We start from the raw sequence: 24,537 nt of genomic DNA, 5'->3' as shown, positions 1-24,537 counted from the left end.
CCTGACTAATATAGTATGTCTCAAGTCTATTTTATTCTCTTTTTAAAAATAACTTTATTGAAATATGATACAATAAGAAATACATATTGGTCTTTGTCTAAAAGCCTAGAATTCCTGAGTGATAGAAGTGACAGGAACATGTTTTGTTATTTGTAACGATCTTCTTTCAACCACGTCTTTTATGCAAATGAGGTGATTCTTGGTGGGCCCCAAGATAGCTTCAGGATGGGGGTTGGTTGTCAGAGGAACCGCTTGTGATTAGAGGGTTGGGACTTTCAGCCCCACCCACAGAACTTTGAAGAGAGGAGTGGCTGGAGATTGAGTTTAATCACCAATGGCCAATGATTAATCAATCATGCCTACCTAATGGAATCTCCATAAACTCCTGGATGATGGGGTTTGGAGAGCATCTGAGTTGATGGACACATTCAAGTGATTGATTAATGATTGCTCCTGGGGAAATGTAAATTAAGGCAAGATTGCAAAATATTTTAGTCCATGGCATTTATTTGCTTAAAAATATTCACTGAGTGATTATAAAAGACTAGAGGCCTGGTGCATGAAATTTGTGCATGTGGGGGAGTCCCTCAGTGCAGCCTGCACCCTCTCCAATCCAGGACCCCTCAGGGGATGTCTGACTGCCTCTCAAATCCGGGACCGCTGGCTCCTAACCACTCGCCTGCCTGCCTGATCGCCCCTAACCACCTCTGCCTGCCTGCCTGATTGCCCCTATCTGCTCCCCTACTGGTCTGATCGTCTGTAACTGCTCCCCTGCTGGCCTGATTGCCCCTAACTGCCTCTGCCTTGCCCCGCACCCGGGACCCAGGCTTCCCTTCCTCTGGCCAGCCACAGGCACCCAGGACCTGGGCCGGCTTCATCCGGGCCAGCTGCAGCTGCAGGGGACTGTGGGCAGGCGGCTTTGCCTGGCCAGAGCTGCAGGCGCTGGCGCCTGGGACCGTGGGGCAGGTGGCTTGTCCCTCTCCCGGGCTGCAGCCTGGCTGGTCCCCATTCCTCTCTCCCCAGTGTTGAGTGTCTGAGCCCTTATGGCACTATGGCGTGAGGGTGTGACAACCATTTGCATATTAGCTTGTTATTATATAGGATCAGGCAGTGTAGTAGATGCTGGAAATACAATGGTGAACAAGAGATCAGATCTAATGGGAAATACAGATTAATAGGCAATTAGTGAATAGTGCAGTAAGCAACATAAGAGTAAACACAGGTGCTATTAGTGGTGCTGTGTGGGTAGGTTTAGAATCCCTGAATTGTCTCTTGTAAAAATCATATTGCTAGACATTAAGAGAGAGTGAGTGACAGAGGACGAGATAGACAAAAGCTTCCCTAGCTTAGACTTTGTGCCCAACTCCTAGACTTCAATTTGGGATTGAAGTAAGCCCAAGTGGCACGCCCCAGTCATCCCTTCCTCTGGGCCACACTCATTGGCCTTCCTTAGAGCCTTCTAGTGGAGGGAGCCACATGTCAATTTTATTGCATGAATCCAGTGATGCTTAATAAAAGCTCAAGCTTAAACAAAGGAACCACTCTCTATCTCCTTCCCTCTCCCAAATCCCCCACAAAGAGAACACATTCTGCCTGAAAAATCAGAACTTTATCGCTCCTGACACAAACACTCTGTGACCTTAGAACCTTGACCTTGTCACAACCATAATCTTCCTTAAAGGGGGAAACTTGAACTCAGTAAAAGTTAGAATGTGAAACTAATATGAATTCCTCTCTCTTTTTTCCTTCTTGCCACATCCCTAAGTCTTCTGCTTAAAGGACTTTAGAACAATGTGTATATCTAGTGGGAAAACTGTCCTGAGGCTTTCTTACTTCAAAGTCACTGTTTTGCGGCTGCTCTGCCAAATAGGTCCTGGCTCTTGGTAAGTAGTTTCTCTGCCAGTATCTTCCCATCAGTGGGAGACTTGGGTTCTAAATTCATCAATGTCTGAGCCATTGGTGCCCCAGAGTTCCAAACAGTCTTTCCACAAAGTTTTAATAGGGTTAAACATAGTTCAACTCCATCTAGTTTTCTCCACCTTATGTCAAATGAACATCCTGGTGATATTCTAGTCTTTAACTGATGCTGAGAACTGATGCCATCTAGAACTGACATGGAGCAACCTGATTTTTTCCCGTGTTAGTACCTAACATACATTTTACTTGTTTATCTCTCCAACCAAACTCTGAACTCTTTGAGGACACAAATAGTGTCTTATTTACCGTTATATCTCCAGGTTGACTAAATTGGTTGACTAAAAAAAGGTCTCTATCAGGTAAGACTCTTCCAGTTGCTAATGACAGAAAACCAAATTAACTCAAATTAGCTTAAGCAAAATCACAAATCAAAACAAACCAACTAACAGACAAAACCTCAGCACATTACTTTGTGTAACTGCAAAGTCCAAGAACAAGCAATGTTACAGGAGCTCATCTCTTCCTTCTTGTTCCCATTTTTTGCTCTCCTCTCTGCTGTGTTTGACTTCACTCTCAGGCAAATAAGATGGAGGTACCTGGTACAGCACATAGAATTTTTAGTTCTGATTGGGCGCAATAGTCTTGGCTTGATTCACATGCCTATCTCTAAACTGGTTACATAAGTCAGAGGAATGTGCTGCTCTGCTTTCCAGGGTTTAGGCCACACATATTCATCCTTGAAACTGGGATGACAGGGGATCTGGGGTGGGGAGGTCAGCTCCATAGAAGTATGGTGAATTGAGGCCAGTGTGTGTGTGTGTGTGTACGCACACGCATGTGTACATATGTGCATGTGTGCATGGGTTAGTGTGGGAAGCATGAATGCTGGTCAGCCAAAGCAATTCCACTGTTGAACTCCATACATTTCCCTGAGATTGGACCCCTGTGGAACATGGATATCTGCCCAGACTGGTCTTGTCTGTGACTGCCAGCCCTTCCCCAGAGGTGGGGGCCACCATTCTTGCTTGGAGTATTCCTCAAACTCTGTGTATCTGCTTACAGCTTGGTCCTGCAAATCCTCTTTCTGCTCTAAATGTTCCCAGCAGGCTGCACAGTGCATGCAATGTCCTTCCAGACACTTTGGCAACTAGTGAGTCATGTATACAAAGAACTATTCAAAACAGAATTTGGTCAGTTCTCTATGAGAGTGGTGAAAAGATGTTTGGGGAGCAGAGATAAAGGCATACAACATCTGGCTGGGGCTTGAGAGCAGACAACCAATTCAGGGACTATCAAGCACCCAGGACAAGCCCCAGTGTAACGATGAATAATGAGAATAATAGTGATAATAACAACAGTTGCTAATACATATAGTACTTACCGTATGTCCTTTTCTAAGAACTTTATACGAATTAACTCAATGAATCCTCACTCTACTCTTTCAAGTAGGTACAATTATTTCCCCCATTTTAGAGTTGAAGTTAAGTAGTTTACCCAAGGTCACATAGGAAGGAAGCGGCAGAATAAGACTGGGTTTCTACACAGAGGATCTGAAAGGCCATGATACAGTGTGAGCCTGGACTTACAGTTTCATAAGCAGCTGTTTCATCTTTCCCAATGGACTCAAACTTCCCGAGGGTAGGACTGAGTCTAATCCAGCTTTGTATTCTCTAGAACCCTAGGTGGGCTCTACACTTAGATAGAACCTACATATAGCTCCTCTTTGAGTAAACTATCTTTGCTGGAATGAGCCCTGTTATACAAACCACGTAAATGAAATCTCCCTCACTGTTGGAGCACTGGACAGGAAGTTCTGGATCTGACTAATTGAGGTTTTCGCCTCTGACTCAGTGTGTGAGTCCAGGCAAATAACTTAGTGGCTGAATACTACAAACTTGCCAACTGTAAAACAGGAAAATAAGTATCCCACGTACTTCACAAGGACACAGCGAGGATAACATAATAATAAACAAACACAGAGGGTAAATTCTTGCAATCCTTAAGAGGAAAGGTACAAGAAGCCAAGATATTGTTCTTTTTTTCACTGTAACTTCACTAATCAGCAAATGTGCACTAGGAGGCAAACAATCTAGACACATGGGATTACAACAGAATAATAAAGCATGCTTTCTGCTCCTCCCCGTTTAACAATCGATTTAATGGGCAAGATCAGCTAGAGTGATAAACAGAAATTACTTCATAGAATAGGAAATTGGTAAGGTACATAGAGCTCCCTTCGTCCAACATATATAATGGAAAATGAGATCCAAAAGGGGGAAGTAACAGACTCAGGAAGGGTGCTCTCAACTCAGAAACACTGGTCCTCAAAGCCAAGGCCTGGGCTCGGGGCTTGAACGCCAGTGGCAGAGATTACCATCTGTGTGACCTGGGGCCAGTAGCTTAGCTTCTCTGAACCAATTCCCTTCTCGCTAAAATTGTGATAACACCTTACTTCAGAGAGCCATTGTGAATTTTAAATAATATCCTGCGTGTAAAACTGTAATCCAGGGCCCGGCGGTCAACTATTATTAATTACCGTTACTTCTGTAGGAGAAAGGTCTTTTCTGTCTCTTTTTCTGTAAGACAAACCATTCTTTGTCCAGCCAGACCCCGTTCACACGGTGGAAAAAAGAAAAAGTGCTTTTAATAGGTCGGAGATGGGCGCTGCTGGCACTCGATCCGAGCCACCCTGGGCGGCAGAGCGCAGCCCCGCTCGGCAAAGCCCATCTTCCATTTCCTTCCCTTCCTTTTTGGGAAGGGCCCCCCGCTCCCCGCACCCCCCCCCCCCCCCGCCCCCCGTCCCCAGGTCGCTGGCCCCGGTCGGGCTTCTCCCTCCGTCCTGTAGGTCGTGCGGGTCGCAGCAGCGCGGCGGCCAGGGCTGGCGCCTGGGTCCCCCCACACCCCATTCTTCCCCTGGGTTCCCTCGCCGGCGCTCCCGCGGGAATTGACGCGCGGGGAGGGGGGCGGTGGTGGAGGAGGAGCGGTTTCTTGCTGCGCCGCTCTCAGGAGCATTACGGTAGGGCTCGTTCCCGGCTCGGCCGCCAGCCCCAGCCTCCCGAGTCCGGCGCCGGGACTGGCGGAGGCCGCGAGCGAGGGAGCGCGAGCGGGGAGGCACGCGCCCGCTCTCCGCACCCAGACCGCCGCCGCCGCAGCCATGGCCGAGCGCCGCGCCTTCGCCCAGAAGATCAGCAGGTAAATCCCGGGCGTGGGACGCGTCGCCGTAGCCGGAGGAAGAGCGGCCGAGTCCTGCCGCGCCGGGCCTCGGGGGTGGGTGGGTGGGTGGGTGTGGCGGCGCGGGCGCCGGGATCCCGAGGCCTGCCCTGCGGCTGGGCGGAGAGCCTGGCGGCTGCGGCCTCGCGCCGCCCTCGGATCCCGGCCCGCAGCCTCGCCTACAGCGGGCCCCCGAGAGGCCGGGCGCCCGCCTCCACCTCCACCTCCACCTCCACCACCTCCACCTCCACCTCCACCTCCACCGGCCCGCGGGCACCCGGGCCTGGAGTTCCGCGGCGGCGCACGGCCCGGCGGGCGGGTGGGGGAAGCTCCTCGGCCGGCTGATCGGCGGCGCTTCCCAAATTCTTTGTGTCCCCACCCCCGGCGCCGGGAAAGCCGCGGCGCTGCGCCCCCTCGCGCTCCCCGCCCACTCCCCTTGCGCCCCCCGGCGGGTGCGGCCGGCCGCCCTCCTCGCCACCCCGACAAAAGGAGCGGCGCGCGCGGGCGCGGGCCGGGGGAGGCCGCCCCTCCTTCGCGCCTCCTTCCCTTCCCGAGGGATCTGGCAGGGAGGGACCCTCTTTGCACCCCGAGGCCCACTTCCGAGTGGGCTCCTGCACCCGGGGTTTATGGCCGCAATGGAAAGTTGGGAAGCTGCGGTCTGCACCCTCGGCGTGCAGCTGCGGAATGTTGGGCGAATCGTGGCTGCAGCCTGATGTTGGGACCATGTGCAGCTCGGGGCGTCCCCGTGTTCCCAGCGCCAGGGGCAAGTGGGTGATCGGCAGTGTCCTTCACTCACCGGTCCTCTCACCGAGGTTCCCGGCCTTCCACCTGTTTGGGTGGGTTGATTGTCACCTTTCTCCCTCCCGCTCCCCCCCAACTATAAATTGAATTACTGTGGAGGGTGCTAGCATTGGTAGAATGTCTTTGTGGAATATACTAGTGTATAAGATGCTAGACATTTTTGGTTTCTCTGGATCATGGTGTTCCAATAGAAGAAACACGCACATGTATTTTTTGACAGTTGTATTTCTGTGGGTCTGGATCTTTTTCGTTTGCTGAAGTTTCTGAAAGATTTTTGGACCTCCCAACACAGGTCCTTTCTTAACTGCCTGAACGTCCACAGTGCTACTCTATTTTGGCACGTTGTATATTTAAACCTAACATTTCTTTGATTTAAGCTTTGTGCTTAATTTTTTTTTCTTTGAAGTTTTAAGTATTTCATTTTCTCCTTAAGAGGCAAAATAGTAAATGCCAAAGGGCACGGGCTCTGGTGTTAAACTATGACATGAGATTCCCTACTGTTATTTTCTAACTTGCCATCTTGACCAAATTGTTTAAGCTGTCTTAAGTTTTAGTTTCCTCCTCTGGAAAATGGGTATAAATAACAGTACCCAGACCGTAGAGTTGTTGTGAAAATTAAATGGCAAAATGTGTGTAAAGTGTTTAGCATAGTGCATGGCCTATACTAGCTATCACTGAACACTTACAATTATTAGCATATCCTAGAGAGTTGTGATTGATTTAATACTCAATTAGTACTTTTTTTTGTAAAACAACTGGGTCTTGTTTCTGAAGGCAGTGCCATTTTTAAAAAGATGTATTACTCGACACCATGCTTAGTATTAATTTCTCTTTAATGGAATCAAAAGTTCATCCCTGAGAACATTGCACTGATCAAGAATGTGCACATTAGGAATTTAGATATGAAACATACAGTGTTTGCTCTTCATCTATGGAGTTTGTCTTCAGGTGGGACAAGACAACACACACAAGATCGGTTTTGCAAAACAACACTAAATTCAAATTAATATAACCTTATACAGTAAAGTTAGGCCCTTGCTGGTTTGGCTCAGTGGATAGAACGTCAGCCTGGGGACTGAAGGGTCCTGGGTTCCATTCTGGTCAAGGGCACATGCCCAGGTTTCGGGCTCGTTCCCCAGTAGGGGGAGTGCAGGAGGCAGCCGATCAATGATTCTCTCTCATCATTGATGTTTCTCTCTCTCCCTCTCCCTTCCTCTCTGAAATCAATAAAAAAAATTAGGAGAAAGAATAGGTTTGAGGGTAGAAATGAGTGGAATGGATATCATGATTCAGTTTTGGACATGCTGATTTGAGGTGCTCATGGAGCATTCGAAGGGAAAAGTCTACTAGGTTGTTGATACAGGTTTTAGGTGCAGAAGAGAGAGATTGGGATGAAGATCTAGATTTGGGAGTCATCAGTAAGTTGATTGTAATTGAAGCAGAGGACATGAAAGCCCAGGAGGAATGTGCAGTCTTAATTTGGAGGGAAGGCCAGGGACAGAACTGCTATAGATGAAGTATTTCTTCCTTGTTGCCAAATATGACTGAATAATACTTCTGAATAAATTCTTGTTCTGCTTCTTCGTTTCCTACTAAAGGAAGTATAATAACACAAACTCTGGAGGCAAACTGCCTTAGTCTGCCATACTAGCACTGCCCCTCATTGAGTAAACTTGGGCATGTTACTTTATTCACCTCATTATGCCTTATTATCCCTATCTATAAAATGGGATAATAGTAGGACTTACCTTATAGGGTTGTTGCAAAGATTAAATAAATCAATACATGTAAAGTGCTTAGAACAGTGCTTTTTACTAGTGCCCAGTAAGTAGCAACAATTTTTTGTTATTACAGTATTTATAATATGGCTAGGACCTTTTCTTGGTAGTGATAATCCCTTTTATGGTGTGCATACATGAAATCTGTTGCTCTGAAAAACCTGTTGCTATTTGAAACCTTATCTTTCCTTTTTAAAAAGATTTATAATTATTAGAAACCTTTACTTAAAAAAGAATTATGTTGATTTCTGGCTCAGTTATTTCCTAATCCTTTTGCTGTTATTTTAGTGCTGTTATTTTAGTTATTTTTTGGAGCTGTGATTTGGTGACTTCTTCCAGCTCTTTATTCTGTATCATTGATCGTTCTGCTTACCTCAGCTCATCATAGAAAAGCAGCATGTTCATTTTGTCAGTATCTTGTCGCCCTACTTTTTAAGGACAAGGCACATGCATTGTTAAGGTTTATACTTAGCCCCAGCATATAATAGGTACATTTTTTGGAATGTTGGCTATAAATTAATGATCTAGGATTTTGTTTGGATTATTTCATCCTGTTACTTGATATTCAGCAGTAATGATGAGCATTTGTATATTCTTAAAATACTTTTTACTACATTTTTATCTTCATAATCCAGAGAGGCAGAGAACATAGTAAAAAAAAAAAAAAATCCAGGGCACATTATACAGGTTGAAATTTTGCTTATATCACAATAGCTATGTAATTCTGGACAGTTGATTTAACCTTGCTGTCTTCGTGTATTCATCAGTGAAGTGCGGATAAATCACCTCCATAGGATTAATATAAGGATTAAGTGAGTTAATGCATGTAAAAAATTTAGAACTGTGCCTGAAACATAAGAACCATAAAAAAATAAGTTAGCTGCTGCTATTCTTATTTCTGTATTACTTTTTGTTATTATTTTGTCCATAATCTAGATAAGGAATTGAGGCCTACTGGGCATGGGATTATTTGCTTAAATTGGAACTCAAATCCTAGTCCTCTGATTTCTGGTCTTAAGGTCTAATGCTTAAAATAATTTTTTTTTTTAATTTATTGATTTGAGAGAGAGAAACATCGACTCATTATTTTACCCATTTATACATTCATTGGTTGCATCCCGTATGTGCCCTTAACCTGGGATTGAATCTGCAACCTTAGCATATTGGAAGGCAGCTCCAACCAGCTGAGCTACTGGTCAGGGCAGATCTTACACTTTTTATTCAACTGTATTTTCTTTCTGCAAAATATTTTCTGGAGTAGTTCCAGATTTTCTAAGAGTGCCACTGTTAGCATCTCAAAAGTTACCTTTACCTTTTTAGTCTTGCCTTTGTTAATTTAGTATCATTTTGCAGCTAAAGAAGCAGAATATAATGAAAGGCTTTATTAGATCTTTATTTCTGATGAAAATTTTACATGAGTAGGGTTTCCTAGATATAGGCTTATTTATAACCTCAATTGTTTTTAGTCCTGAACCTGTTCATAACTCTGGTTGGGTAGGCCCAATTTTTCAATCTGCTGAATCTGCTATGTTCAATTCATTATCTCACTGCTGATCAAAGTAAATCCGTTCTGATTACTATCAACTACTTTAATGCTGCCTGTTTTGTCACTTTGGACATATACTTCATTGAACTTTTGTTATACTCATTTCACTAACTCTTAATGCTGAGTATTTTATAATCTATTTCTTACTCATGAACTGTAGAATAGTGTTAGGGGGAGACTAGACCAGTTCACACAGACAATAGAGTGGTGAAGGCCTGGGAGGGGTGGGTGCGGGGTGGAGGGGGTCAATGCTTAAAAAAAACAAAACAAACACACAACCAAACAAAGGGGACATCTGTAATACTTTCAACAATAAAGAAAAAAAAAGCACCCCAAAGTTGATCTCTTATTAATAGTTTCTCATTTGAAGTTTACTGCAAATCATTTCTGTCATTTGTCATCTTTGTTTCCCTACATCATCTTTTACTGAAAAGTTTGACATGAGTTCTGACACGAGTTCTTCATTTTAACCTCAGCATACTACTGTGCCAATATGTCATTTAACCATCTTTCTCTTGAGCCTGAAAAGTGTCTTATCTCTAAAGCTTACCTGTTTTATTGTACTTTGAGTCCCATACCTTGCCACTTCCCTCAGAACCTTGATCTCACAATTTTTCCTTTCCTTTCTAGCATCTTCAATCTATTCCTTTTAATGGATGCTTCCCTAAACCATAAGACTTACTATGCCTTTCTCATCGTAAAACAAAGAACCATTGAGTCTTTTGGCCTTTTTAGCTGCCAAGCAATCATTCCTTTTTCTTTTCTAGTCATATTTCTCACTTGTTTGTGGTATAGTTGAGACTATTTCCTGCTTGTTCTCATCAATCCTTAGTCCATACGGCTCTACTCACCATGGTACCTTATATGTACTTGAGTTATAGAACTCTTGAGGATTAGGAACCTTTGACTTTTTTTTTCTTCGTCACTGATTTCAGAAACTACTGCATGTTTTTTAATTTTTTCTCAAGCTTCCACCCTCCCCTCTTTCTCCTACTTTACAGTGGTTTTCAGAGCTCTCTGATGGCTGGTTGGGTCTTTTTATCTCCAGTGCTTAGCACAGAGTCTGTGTAAACTGGACACATAAGTATTTGAATGAATGCCGCCCTGACACCTTGGAGCATCTTTCATTACCTCACTCCTAGATGACCACAAACCAGTGTAATTGATCCCTGACTCTCCCTCTCCTAATTCAAATTTGTTGCAAATGAATTCTCCCTAAAACACATGGAATTCTTTTTTTTAAGACTATATAATGGTGCCCTGGCCAGTGTAGTTCAGTTGGTTGGAACCTTATCCAATATACCAAAAGGTCATGGGTTCGATTTCCAGTCAGGGCATATACCTGGGTTGTGGGTTCAATCCCTAGTCGAGGCACGTGTAGGAGGCAACCAATCTATGTTTCTCTTTCTCTCTCTCTCGTGTGTCCTTATTTGTGGGTTGTTTTCTGGACTTTCTATTTTGTTCAATAGGTCTGGTTATACATTTTTTCACCAATTATAAATGCTCTTAATTCTAATAATTCTTAGAATTTGGTAGAGTAACTCCTCCCACCTTTTTAAAGTATCTTGGCTGCTGCTCTGAGCTCTTTGACTTTCCATGTATATTTTAGAAAACCTCCACATCCTATTAGAATTTGATTGGGATTTCATTGAATTTATATATCAGTTTGGGAACAGTGACATTCTTATATTATTGAGTTTCGAATTTATGATTATGGTGTACTCTCCATTTATTTATTTATTTTTAAAAATATTTTTATTGATTTCAGAGAGGAAGGGAAAGGGAGAGAGAGATAGAAACATCAATGATGAGAGAGAACCACTGATCAGCTGCCTCCTGGATGCCCCAAACTGGGGATCGATTTATTTAGTTCTTTATATTGCACAATGACATTTTATAATTTTCTCTGCAAGGTTCTTAAATATCTTTTATTTGATTTACTAGAGGCCCCAGTGCACGACATTCATGCACCTGGGGCGGGGAGGTCCCTCAGCCCGGCCTGTGCCCTCTCACAGTCCGGGAACCCTTGGGGGAGCGGTCAGACACCCTTAGTGCTGCCGCGGAGGTGGGAGAGGCTCCTGCCACTGCCTCTGTGCTTGCCAGCTGTGAGCCCGGCTTCTGGCTGAGCAGTACTCTCCCGTGGGAGCTCACTGACCACCAGGGGACAGCTCCTGTCTTGAGCATCTGCCCCCTGGTGGTCAGTGCGCGTCATAGTGACCGGTTGTTCCGCTTTCGGTCAAGTTGCATATTAGCCTTTTATTATATAGGATTCCTAGGTATATAAGGATTTTGTATCCAGCTATATAACTTGCTAAACTCTTGTTAATTCTAAAAATGTATCTGTGGATTCATATGTAATATGGACAATCATATCTAGAAATCATGAATTTTTGTTCCTTTCCAAACTTTATAACTGATTTATTTTTTGTCTTTATTACTGTGCAAATTATTATAATTTCTATTCAACATTGTATTAATATTGAGAATCCTCATTTTGTTTATGATCTCAATGCCTGATGGTTGCTGTACTTTTGTTGGTCTCGGTTCCCTAGAAATGGAGATTGAGACAAGGTTTAAGAGTTGAGACTTTATCTGGGAGGCATAATTCCAGGGCATCAAAAGAGAAAATGAAAATGAGGCAGAAAAGGAAGAGAAACAATATAAGGTGATAACTTATCTTATTGGCCACTGCTCCCCAAAGAGCTGGGGAGAGATTGTTGACAGGTGTGCTTGCTTGGCCACACAGGATATCTTTTTATGGAGGAACAATTCCTCAGATCAGTAGATGGGAGTCTGGAAGAAGAAATATATCGCCCTGCTTCTCTCCTGCATCATGTTTTCCATTGGTCAATTCTATCTCCTCAGAGAGATATCTCCCCTTCTCTTCTGGGTTGCATCATTTGGACCCCTTTGGCAACCATTCTAGATGTCTCACTACTTAAAAAAAATTTTTTTTTAATTGATTTCAAAGAGGAAGGGAGAGGGAGATAGAACATTAATGATGAGAGAGTATTATTGATTGGCTGCCTCCTGCACACCCCACTCTGGGGATCGAGCCCACAACCCAGGCATGTGCCCTGACGGGGAATTGAACCGTGACCTCCTGGTTCATAGATCCCCACTCAACCACTGCTGCCACGCCAGCTAGGTTGTCTCACTACTTTTTCAGTGGCTTTTTATAGAGGAGACGTTTTGGTTGCAAGTGACAGAAACTCAGATCAGATTAATTTGCACACAAAAAAGTGTTGACTTAATAACTGAGTACATCTGGTCCAGGAATACATATGATGTCGGCAGACCTCCTATCCTCATGTCTTACATAGATTTTCCACTGAGTTACAATGAGAGTTCGCAGCCTCAGGCTCAAATCCTGCCAGTGTAGTTCTGGCACAAAAGATCCAGCAACAATTATTGGTTTGGCTTGGGTCACATGTTCTTCTTTGAACCAATTGCTATGTATAGGGATATAAGGGTCTTTGGCAGGTACTGGGTCACATGTCCTTCTCTATGGCTTGAAGGAAGATGTGATGGTGTCAGCCCCACCCAATCTCAAGGAATGAGTTCCTTACCAAAAAGAAGGGGTCTCTGACCAAAAGAAGTAGGGCAAGAGTGTGGTCACACCAAAACAACTCATGGTCTTTAAAATTAGTCATTTTAAGTTGCACAACATCACTATAATTATTTAACTATATAGCTGTACAGTCAGCTTTGCTACCTATTAAAATTTAAATGTAACTTGTGAAATCTACACTAATAAAAGACAAACATGCAAATTGACCGTACTTGTGCTATGCCTTAAGCCACGCCCACCAGCCAATCAGAGTGACTATATGCAAATTAACCCAGCCAAGATGGCGGTTAATTTGCATATACCAGCTGGGAGTGAAGACTGAAGACAACGTGGAAGTGAAGTGCTACAGAAGGGAGCAAAGTAGAGGCTGCGGAGACAGGAATGGAGCCAATTTGGCGGAGGCGGGAGGCGGGAGGGAAGCCCAGCCTGGTGGCGGAATGGGAGGGAAACCCAGCCGGGCAGCAGGGAGTGGGAGGGGAAACAAACCTGCCACGTGGCGGGGAGTGGGAGCGAAGCCCGCCTCCTTCTCTGCTTTGCTCTAGCCGCAGGAAGCCCTATTCTTGCAGGAATCTTCCTGCAACGGGCCTCTAGTATCTACACTAATAAAAGAGAAACATGGTAATTGGCGTACGACCGCTACCCTTCCCATTGGCTAATCAGCATATCCTTATGCAAATTAACTGTCAGCCAAGATGGCGGCCGGCTTTAGGCTTGGGGCGGTGAGGAGCCAGCCAGCGATCTTCCATGGCGGCGGCTGCGGCAGCGGCTTTAGGCTTGGGGCGGTGAGGAGCCAGCCAGCGATCAGCTGCGGCGGGGAGCTGGGGGTGCCCCGGCCCAGGCCTAAAGCCTCAAGCAGAGGCTTTAGGCCTGGGCCGGGGAGGAGCCAGCCAGCGATCTTCCATGGCGGTGGCGGCGGCGGAGGCGGCGAGCTGGGGGTGCCCTGGCCCAGGCCTAAAACCTCGGCCTGAGGCTTTAGGCCTGGGTCAGGGAGCAGCCAGCCAGCGATCAGCTGCGGCGGGAGCTGGGGGTGCCCCGGCCCAGGCCTAAAGCCTCGAGCAGAGGCTTTAGGCCTGGGCCGGGGAGGAGCCAGCCAGCGATCTTCCGCGGCAGGGTCGGCGGCGGCGGCGGCGGCGGCTTTAGGCTTGGGGTGGTGAGGAGCCAGCCAGCGATCAGCTGCGGCGGGAGCTGGGGGTGCCCCGGTTAGGCCTCGAGCAGAGGCTTTAGGCTTGGGCCGGGGAGGAGCCAGCCAGCGATCTTCCATGGCGGCGGTGGCGGTGGCGAGCTGGGGGTGCCCTGGCCCAGGCCTAAAACCTCGGCCTGAGGCTTTAGGCCTGGGTCAGGGAGCAGCCAGCCAGCAATCGGCTGCGGCGGGAGCTGGGGGTGCCCTGGCCCAGGCCTAAAGCCTCGAGCAGAGGCTTTAGGCCTGGGCCGGGGAGGAGCCAGCCAGCGATCTTCCTCGGCGGGGGGGGGGAGGGGTGGCGGCGGGGGGCGGCTTTAGGCTTGGGGCGGTGAGGAGCCAGCCAGCGATCAGCTGCGGCGGGAGCTGGAGGTGCCCCGGCCCAGGCCTAAAGCCTCAAGCAGAGGCTTTAGGCCTGGGCCGGGGAGGAGCCAGCCAGTGATCCTTGATGGTGGTGGCGGCCCGAACCCGGGCGCAGCCAGCCAGCGATCCTTGATGGCCACGGTGGCTTGGAGCTGAGGGTGCCCTGGCCCAGGGCTAATGACTCTCGCCAGAGGCGTTAGGCCTGGGCAGGGGCCAAACCAGCAATTGGTGTGAACTACAGAGGAAACACCTTTTCTGACCTCTGATTGGTTAAGCTCTCTGTATGCCACTGGTAATATTCTTAGTAACTTGGGTAATAAGAGTCCAAAAAGTGATCTAGGGTTTTTTTTACCACACTCCTGGAGAAAAAAATGAAGGTCTGCTGCTGGAGGGTTAAGAAATGTCATATCCTGTCCTAGCCAGTTTGGCTCAGTGGATAATGCCTCGGCCTGCCCAACGCAGATTCTGGGTTCAATTCTGACCAAGGGCATGTACCTAGGTTGCACGTTCCTCCCTGGCTCCGGCCCAGGTCAGGGCTCATGCAGGAGGCAACCAATCAAAGTGTTCCTCTCACTTTGATGTTTTTCTCTCTGTCTTTCCCTTTCTTTTCCACATTCTCTAAAAATCAATGGAAACATATCCCCAGGTGAGGATAAAGAAAGAAAGAAATGTCATATCCTATGAAAGACACTTCTTGAAAATGCCTAAAGAAAGTTGTCATTTTTTCATGGTAAAGGGACTGGAGTCCGTGTTGATGAAAACACCTTGGTGGCTGCGGTGACTGGCAGTGGCTGCAGCAGCGGGGTGATGGGGCTGTTGCCTTCCCCTGATCAGCCCGGTCGCCTTCCACAAAGGGAGGCCCGACTGTGGCTTAGGCCCGCTCCCCAAGGGGAGCAGGGAGCAGGTAGTAGGACATCCCCTAGGGCTCCCAGTATGTGATAGGGGGCAAGCTGGGCTGAGGAAACCCCCTCCCCAGTGCACAAATTTTTGTGCACCGGGCCCCTAGTCCTATATAAAAAGCCTAATATGCTAAGTGTTCGGTCTTCCAGTCAGCTGTTCAACCAATCAAAGCATAATATGCTAATGTATGCTAAGGCCGCTCAACCGCTCGCTATGACCTGCATTGACCACCAAGGGGCCGATGCTCAACACAGGAGCTGCCCCCTGGTGGTCAGTGCCCTCCCACAGGGGGAGCACTGCTCAGCCAGAAGCCAGCTCACAGCTGGTGAGCGCAGCGGTGGTGGTAGGAGCTTCCCCCGCCTCCTTGGCAGCGCTAAGGATGTCCGACTGACGGCTTAGGCCTGCTCCCCAAGCTGTCAGTGGACATTCCCCGAGGGTTCCTGGACTGTGAGAAGGTGCAGGTCAGGCTGAGGGACCCACCCCCCCTCCAGTGCACGAATTTTATGCACCAGGCCTCTAGTAAAAATATAAAGGAAACCAGTGTGACCTAATGCCAGCTGTACATCTGGTACTTTAACTTTTAGTTCTGAACTTTATGCTATCTAGAGCCCTCCCAAGGAGTTGTGCTTGTGTTTTTGCTTTCCTATGCTTCTTTCTGTATCTACATTTCTGTCTCATCATGAGGTGTTTCTTATTTGTCCTGTGACACCAGAAAATTGAACTTCTTAACTCATATCAGTCATTTAATGCTGTTCATAAGCTTTGATAGAGATGCAGGGTTTGTAGTAAGGTGTCTCATGATGCAAAACTTTCTTAGAGACTCCATTTCAGCTCCTCTTTTTCGTATTGTTATCATTCTTACTCTGACTAATAAACAGCTTCTTCCCCTTATCTTCACAGAGTTGTTCCAACCATACTCAGGCTCTTTTTTTTTAAAAAAATAACTTCATTGAAGTAAAATTTATGTACCATAAGATTAATTCAAGTGTATATTCAGTGATTTTTAGTAAATTTATAGAGTTGTGAAACCATCAACCACAATCCAGTTTTAGCGCATTTTTATCACCCCCCAAAATCTCTGTGACAGTTTATAGTCACTCTCTATTCCTACCCCAAGCAGCTCTGGGCAACCACTTAATATATTCTCTGTCTCTTCTCTCTAGATTTGCCTTTTCTGAACGTTCAAATAAATAGAGTCATACAATATGTGGTCTTTTGTGTCTGGCTTCTTTTAAAAAAATTTTTTTTTAAAGTTTCAATTACATTCAGTGCTATTTTGTACTAGTTTCCTGTGTGGAACAAAGTGATAAGATAATCAAGTACTTTACAAAGTGTTCCCTCTGATATTTCCAGTATCCACCTGGTACTATACCTAGTTATTAACATATTATTGACTACTAGAGGCCTGATGCACAAATTTTGTGCAAGGGGCTTGGCCCTCGCAGCCTCGGCTTCGTCCAGAAGGTCTTCTGGAAGGACGTCTGGAAGGTCGTCTGGCTGTCCGGTCTAATTAGCATATAACGCTTTTATTATTATAGATATTTCATATGCTGTGCTTTACATCCCTCTGGCTTCTTATTTTTTATTTATTGATTTTTGTTGTTGTTTATCCTCACCTGAGGATATTTTTTCATTGATTTTTAGGGAGAGTGAAAGAGAGAGGGAAAAACAGAGAGAGAAACATTAATGTGAGAGAAACACATCAATTGGTTGCCTCTTGCACAATCCCTGACCCAGTCCCAGGCCGGGGAGGAGCTTGCAACCAAGGTACGTGCCCTTGACCTGAATTGAATCCAGGACCCTTTGGTCTGCAGGCCGATGCTCTACCCGCTGAACCAAATCAGCTTGGGCCCTCTGGCTTCTTTTACTTAGCATAATGTTTTTGTGATTCACCCATGTTGTAGCATGTATCAGTACTTCACTCCTTTTTATAACTGAACTAGAGGCCCGATGCACAAATTCGTGCATGGGTGGGGTCCCTTGGCCTGGCCAGCTGTGGGGGAGGGACCACAGGAGGTTGGCCAGCCCCAGGAGGTTGGCTGTGGGAGCGCACTGACCACCAGGGGGCAGCTCCTGTGTTGAGTGTCTGCTCCCTGGTGGTCAGTGCGCATCATAGCTACTGGCCAGTCATCCGGTCCTCCGGTTGTAAACGTCGCTTAGGCTTTTATATATAGAAGATAATATTTCAGTGTATGTAGCACATTTACTTTATCCATTCACCAGCTGATGGACATTTAGGTTGTTTCTAACTTTGGCTATTGTGAACAGTGCTGCTATGAACAGTCATGTACAGCTTTTGTTTGAACACCTATTTTCAGTTCTTGTGGGTATATTCCTAGGAGTGGAATTGCTAGATCATCTGGTAATATTGTTTAATTTTTTTAGGGACTTCCAAACTGTTCCACAGTGACTATACCATTTTACATTCCTACCAGCAATGTATGAGGGTTCTAATTTCTCCACATCCCTGTAACACTTGTTATTGTCTTGTTTTTGATTATAGACATTCAAATGAGTATGAGGTTGGCATTTTATTGTGATTTTTATTTGCATTTCTCTAATGATTAGTGATGTTTTTCTTGTGCTTATTGACTATTCACGGACTTCTTTGGTAAGATAGCTATTCAAATCATTTATTCATTTTAAACTGGATTATTTATCTTGTTTTGTGTTGTAAGAGTTCTTTATATATTCTGGATACAAGTCCTTTATTATATACTAGAGGCCCGGTGCACGAAATTTGTGCACTGGGGATGGGGTTCCCTCGGCCAAGGCTGCCCCTCAGTCTAAAAGCCCTCAGTGGATGTCCTACTGATGGCCACAGTCTGGCAGCAGAGGCTTGGAGCAGCCGTCCCCGTGTGTGTGTGTGTGTGTGTGTGTGTGTGTGTGTGTGTGTGTCTGCTGGGGGCCTGCCCCCAGCCCCGCCACATAGGCTCCGAACAGTTGCCGGGTGTGTGTGTCCACTGGTGGTCTGCTCCCAACCACATTGGAAGCTCAGAGTAGGCGCTGTGTGTGTGTGTGTGTGTGTGTGTGTGTGCGCGTCTGCTGGAGGCCTACCACCAGCCACACCCTGAAGGCTTCAAGCAGGCGCCCCTCTCTGTTGATCACTCAGGCTCCTGGCCTCCACTGCATGTTGTACTCTCCCCTGAGCTGTGGCCAGGGTGGGGCGCCCTTCCCTACTGTGGGATCCCCAGGGCTACCTAGGGAAAGGCACACAGGGGGGCTGGCTGCAGGCCGCCCTTTCCTGCTCCGTGATCGCGGCTGCGATCCCATGGGCAGGTGCACACAGGGACTGGCTGCAGGCCGCCCTTTCCTGCTCCGTGATCGCTGCTGTGATCCCATGGGCAGGTGCACACAGGGGAATGCGGGTCCAGGGCAATCCGCCAGCCCCAGTCTGCCAGCGGGAGCCGTTTTGGGGTGATCGCCTGCACTCACGCCCCCAACCCACGAGAGCGGGTTGGGGGCGTGACTGCAGGCAGACGCCGCAGCCACCCTGCCAGCCCGGGTCTGCCCGCGGGAATGCGGGTCCCGGGCAACTCGCCAGCCCCAGTCTGCCAGCAGGTTGGGGGCGTGAGTGAGGGCGATCGCCCCCTACCCCACCCTCTCCCCGCTCTCTCGGGTTGGGGGCGTGACTGCGGGCAGATGCAGCAGCCACCCCGCCAGCCCGGGTCTACCCGTGGGAATGCAGGTCCCTGGCAACCCGCCAGCCCCAGTCTGCCAGCGGGAGCGGTTTGCGGGCGGACGCCGCAGCAGCCCTGCCAGCCCGGGTCGGCCTGGGGGAATGCGGGTCCAGGGTTACCAGCCAGTCCTGGTCTGCCAGCGGGAGTGGGTCGGGGGCGATCAGGCGGGTTGGGGCGTGAGTGCGGGCGATTGCAGCAGCCGCCTCCCCAGCCCTAGTCTGCCGGGGGAGCGGGTTGGGAGCCTCTCCCTCCCCAGCCTTGGTCTGCTGGCAGCAGCGGGTCTGGGGGGCGTGACTGTGGGTGGAAGCCGAAGCCGCCAGGCCAGCCCCGGTCTGCTGGTGGGAGAGCTGGTTGGGGTCTTGGCCAGTAGGGGACAGCTGCGGTCAAGCCCTGCCAGCCCTAGGTTGGGTCACCCGCCATCCAGGTCACAGATAGCAGGCCTGGATGGGGGAGGGGCAGGCACGATGGCGCTGCCCCATCCTGCCGGCAATATGCAAATTAGCCGCCATCTTGGTTGGCGGTTAACCGCCATCTTTGCTGACAGCTAGTTTGCATATTGCCCGTGATTAGCCAATGGGAAGGGTAGCGGTCGTACGCCAATTACCATGTTTCTCTTTTATTAGTGTAGATATGAGTTACAAATAGTTTTTTTTTCCCTGTCTGGTTTTTGTTTCATTTTCTTAATGGTGAATTTTTAAGCACATTTTTAATTTTGATGGTCTTATTAATTAATTTTTCTTTTAAGGATCATTATTTTGGTGGTATATCTAAGACTGCTTAATTCATGGTTGAAAGGCGTTCTTTCTCTGTTTTCTTCTACAAGTCCTATAGTTTTAGCTTCTTACATTTAGGCTTATGATCCATTTTGCATTAATTTTTGTGTATGGTGTGCGATGAGAGTCTAACTTCATTTTTTTTTGCACGGAAATGTTCAGTTGTTGCAACACTCTATTGAAAAGACTATATTTATTTCATTTAATTGCCTTGGCACATTTGTCAAAAATCTGTTGACCATAATGCAAGAGTTTATTTCTTGACATTCAATTCTGTTTAATTGATCTGTATGTCTATCCTTAGACCAGTACCACATTGTTTTGATTAATTACTGTTACTCTATAGATTTTGAAATCCGGAAGTGTAAGTTGTCCAACTTTTAACTTTATTTTTTTTCAAAATTGTTTTGTCTATTCTGGATTTTTTTTGCATTTCCATAAACATTTGAGGATCAATATCAAATATAAATTTTGTTAATTTCTGCCGAAATCCTTTTGGGATTTTGATAGTGATTATGTTGAATCAGTAGATTAGTTTGGGGAGAATTGCCATGTGAACAGGATATTTTTTTCTTTATTTTTATTGTTGACACTATTACAGATGTCACCATTTTTTCCTCCTTTAACCTCCCTCCACCTTGTCCCCAGCCCCTTCCCTCTGGCCATTTGAACAATATTGAGTGTTCAAATCTACGAACACAGACTGTCTCTTCGTTTAATAAATCTTATTTGATTTCTCTCAGCAAAGTTTAAGTTTTCATTGTGTAAGTCTTGTACTTCTTTTGTTAAATCTATTTCTAAGTATTTTATTGTTTTTGAGGTTATCATGAATGGAATTACAAGATTATTTTTGGTTTATTCATTGCTAGTGTATAGAAATACAATTGATTTTTGAATATTGAACTTGTATCCTCTGACTTTGCTGAATTCATTGGTTCTGGTAGCTTTTCTGTGTATAGATTTCTTCAGATTTTCCGCATACAGGACCCTGTTATCTGTGAATAAACATAATTTTATTTCTTGCTTTCCAATCTAAATGCCTTTATATTCTCTTCTCTTCCCTCCCTGCCTCCCTCCTCCCCTCCCTCCCTCCCTCCCTCTCTTCATCTCTCCCTCCTTTCTTTCTTTCCATTTCTTCTTGCACTGGCTAGAATCTGCAGTATATTGTTAAAAAGAAGTGGTGAGAGCAGATACTCTTGCTTTCTTCCCTTTCTCAGAAGCAAGCACTTAGACTTACAGCATTAAGCATGCTGTTACATGTAGACTGATGCTGTAGAAAAGGGAAGGAAGGGACAGAGAGTTGAGAAGTATTTAAGCATTAAAATGAACAGGACTTAGCAATTAATTGTATATAGTTTATACCAGGATATAATTTGTACATTTGTAGGAAGATTCTGGCTTTATTTTTATGAAGGAGGGTAGAATTGAAGATAAATTTACCTACTTTTGGGAGGATTGACTTTTTCCAGTAGAGGTTCCTCCCCGCCCCCCCCCAGCTAGTTTTCTTTTTAGTTGTTAATTTCAGATGTGTTAATTTTTCTAAGTGCTAAATTTTTAAATTCTTTTTCAATATAGTTATAATTTAATATGTTCCATGATTTTAGGGAGCAATATTATCCTCATGTTTTAGGTGAAGAAATTGAGTTATATTGAAATGCTATAGATCAGAGTGATGGAGACATCCAAGTCTCTTTAATACAATGTTTTCTAAATCTTTGACTTAAATGTTATTCCAAAATAGTGTCAGATGGGATGCATGAGTCATCTGACTTTTTAAAAAAATTCTCCACAAAAAGAAGCTATGTCTTACATGTTAAAGCTTATTATATAGAAGGACTATTTCTGTTCTTTGGTTTCATAAATCAACCTATGTGTTTTCATTTTCTTGGCTTTAGTGGTTACTGGTGCACTCTGAACCTAAATTCCTAAGGAATTTAACACAGGCTAATTTATAAGTGGCACAGAGGCAGTGCCTCAGATGGGAGTTTCATTTAGCCATCCGTGAAAAGTAGGAAGCAGATCATAACAGTGGCGGTAGTCATTAAAGTGTTCCTATTTATATGGTAGTATATAAAACTAGATATTTTCCCCAGGTATATTTAACTGACCTCATAGCTAGGTTTTGAAGAATAGAGAAATTATTGATATTAACTATTGCAGTCGGACAGTTGGACATCCCCCTCACAATTCAGGACTGCTGGCTCCCAACTGCTTGCCTGCCTGCCTGCCTAATTGCCCCTAACCACTTCTGCCTGCCAGCCTGGTCACTCCCTAACCACTCCCCTGCCAGCCTGATCAACGCCTAACTGCTCCCCTGCCTGCCTAATTGCCCCTAACCACTTCTGCCTGCCAGCCTGGCCACTCCCTAACCACTCCCCTGCCAGCCTGATCAACGCCTAACTGCTCCCCTGCCAGCCCGATTGCTCCCAACTGCCCTCCCCTTCAGGCCTGGTTGCCCCTAACTGCCCTCCCCTGCTGGCCTGGTCACCCCTAACTGCCCTCCCCTGCCTGCCTGGTGGCCCCTAACTGCCCTCCCCTGCTGGCCCGGTCACCCCTAACTGCCCTCCCCTGCAGGCCTGGTCCCCCCCAACTGCTCTCCCCTGCAGGCCTGGTCACCCCCAATTGCCCTCCCTTTCAGGCCTGGTCCCTCCCAACTGCCCTCCCCTGCAGGCCATCTTGTGTCCACATGGGGGTGGCCATCTTTGTGTTGGCGTGATGGTCAATTTGCATATTACATCTTTATTATATAGGATGTGCTGATATGTATCAAGAAAATGTTACTGTATGATATCATATGTGGACATTAAGCAATAAGGGATATATGTATATGTGTATATATATATTGATAAATACACATCTTTTTCTTCAAGAATATCTAAGAAAACATTAAGTGGTTACATTTGGGGAATAAGGCTGAGGATTGGAAGTGGTAGAGAGATATACCATTTTTTTTACCTCTTTGTGAAGTTTGAATTTTTTAATGTCATGCACATATTTGTTATATATATTTTTAAAGATGTCTTCTTTTATCAAGTTGTTTTCTTTGTCTTTTCTCTATATTGAAAAATCTATTCTGCTTCTCATAGTAATTTTATTTGCATATTCATAAAGCTTGAAAGTAATTCTGGAACCAGCCTTTGCAGAGATGGTAAAGATATATTAGAGACTATTTTGAGATATGTAAACATGTTATATATCTTGTTAAAAAATAAGAGTTTCAGCCGAACCGGTCTGGCTCAGTGGATAGAACGTCGGCCTGCGGACTGAAGGGTCCTGGGTTCGATTCCGGTCAAGGGCATGTACCTTGGTTGCGGCTGCATCCCCAGTGGGGGGCGTGCAGGAGGCAGCTGATGGATCTTTCCCTCTCATCGATGTTTTCTCACTCTCTATCCCTATCCCTTCCTCTCTGTAAAAAACCAATAAAATATATTTTTTAAAAGAAAGAGTTTCAGTAGTAATTTTTTACCTTACCAGTTAACACATGGGATAATAATGGTGTCAGCTATGCTTTTAAAGAAAGGTTATACATTTAGGAATCTGTAGATTCAGATTTTCCCCCACCAAATATTTACCTATTTGACAATAATAGACAAAATAGCATATGTTTTTGTCCCTTCCCAATAAATTAGAAACCAACTATACTTATAGATTACTCTAAAAGTCATTTGGAAAGTTCATATATGATGTAATCTCTAAATTCATTCTTATTACCTACCAACTATACTTATAGATTACTCTAAAAGTCATTTGGAAAGTTCATATATGATGTAATCTCTAAATTCATTCTTATTACCTACCTGCTTTTCTCTCTTTCCACCTTTTTTTTTTTTAAATGCATTTTTGACTTACAAAGTTTTTTTTTTTTTTTAAATATATTTTATTGATTTTTTACAGAGAGGAAGGGAGAGAGATAGACAGTCAGAAACATCAATGGGAGAGAAACATCGATCAGCTGCCTCCTGCACACCTCCCACTGGGGATGTGCCCGCAACCCAGGTACATGCCCTTGACCGGAATCAAACCTGGGACCCTTTAGTCCGCAGGCCAACACTCTATGCACCGAGCCAAACCGGTTTCGGCTCTTTCCACCCTTATACCTCTCCCCTCCACCCCCCCTTCCTCCAAGAAGCTCACATCACTCGTTCCATTCTAGCATTCTTATTGAACTACTTTTTTGGGGAGGAACTATGAGTTTCTCTTTATTCTCATTTTCCACTGTAGCTTTGTAATCCTTTTTAAAGCACTCTGCTAAAGGGTGTAAGGATAGATAATGTGAAGTTCTACTTTTTAATTGCTTAGTTCCTTGCAAGGAGATTGGTAAATAGATTTCACAATTTGATAGATGCCATGTTTAAGGTATTGTTCAATTATTGCAATGAAGTAGAAAAGAGCTACCAGACAGAGTTAAAGAATATAGAGGGTGGGGCAAAAGTATGTTTATAGTTGTGAGTTTATTCTTGTGTTATTATTTATTATTTAATACAATAATAATTATTAATTATTTGCCATATGAACAACTAACTGTCAACCTACTTTTGCCCCACTCTGTACACTTTCTTTATTGGCTGACATTAACCTGCGTTGGGACATTTATACAAAATAAGAGACAGCAAAGCATACTCCAATCAAATGTGAAGTTTTTCTTTTCTTTCTTTTGTTTTGTTAATCCTCACCTGAGGATATTTTTGCATTGATTTTTAGGGAAATTGGGAGAGAGGGAAAGACAGAGAGAAACATTGATGTGAGAGAAATACATTGATTGGTTGCCTCCTGCTGAGCTGGGGAGGAGCCTGTAAACAAGGTACATGCTGCCCTTGCCCG

The 24,537-nt window shown here is 45.5% G+C and overlaps 1 protein-coding gene across 15 annotated transcripts in view; it reads left to right on the top strand.

Annotated features, from left to right (window-relative positions):
* The first annotated feature begins 5,016 nt into the window (after positions 1-5,016).
* The window catches only part of DOCK7 (dedicator of cytokinesis 7), a 180,929-nt gene continuing 161,408 nt past the window's right edge, over positions 5,017-24,537 (top strand). For all 15 annotated transcript variants that reach the window (XM_070405267.1, XM_070405266.1, XM_070405265.1 and 12 more), the window contains exon 1: positions 5,017-5,109. In XM_070405267.1, coding sequence (XP_070261368.1) covers positions 5,072-5,109 — 38 coding nt within the window. In that variant the 5' untranslated portion in view covers positions 5,017-5,071. The remainder of the gene's footprint in view (positions 5,110-24,537) is intronic.

This window comes from Myotis yumanensis, unplaced genomic scaffold (assembly GCF_028538775.1).
Source record: "Myotis yumanensis isolate MYYU_CA2020_CCGP unplaced genomic scaffold, mMyoYum1.0.hap1 SCAF_2, whole genome shotgun sequence".
NCBI classification, from domain to species: domain Eukaryota; kingdom Metazoa; phylum Chordata; class Mammalia; order Chiroptera; family Vespertilionidae; genus Myotis; species Myotis yumanensis.
The sequence above is the reverse complement of the archived record's forward strand: the minus strand, read 5'-3'. Positions and strand labels throughout refer to the sequence as shown.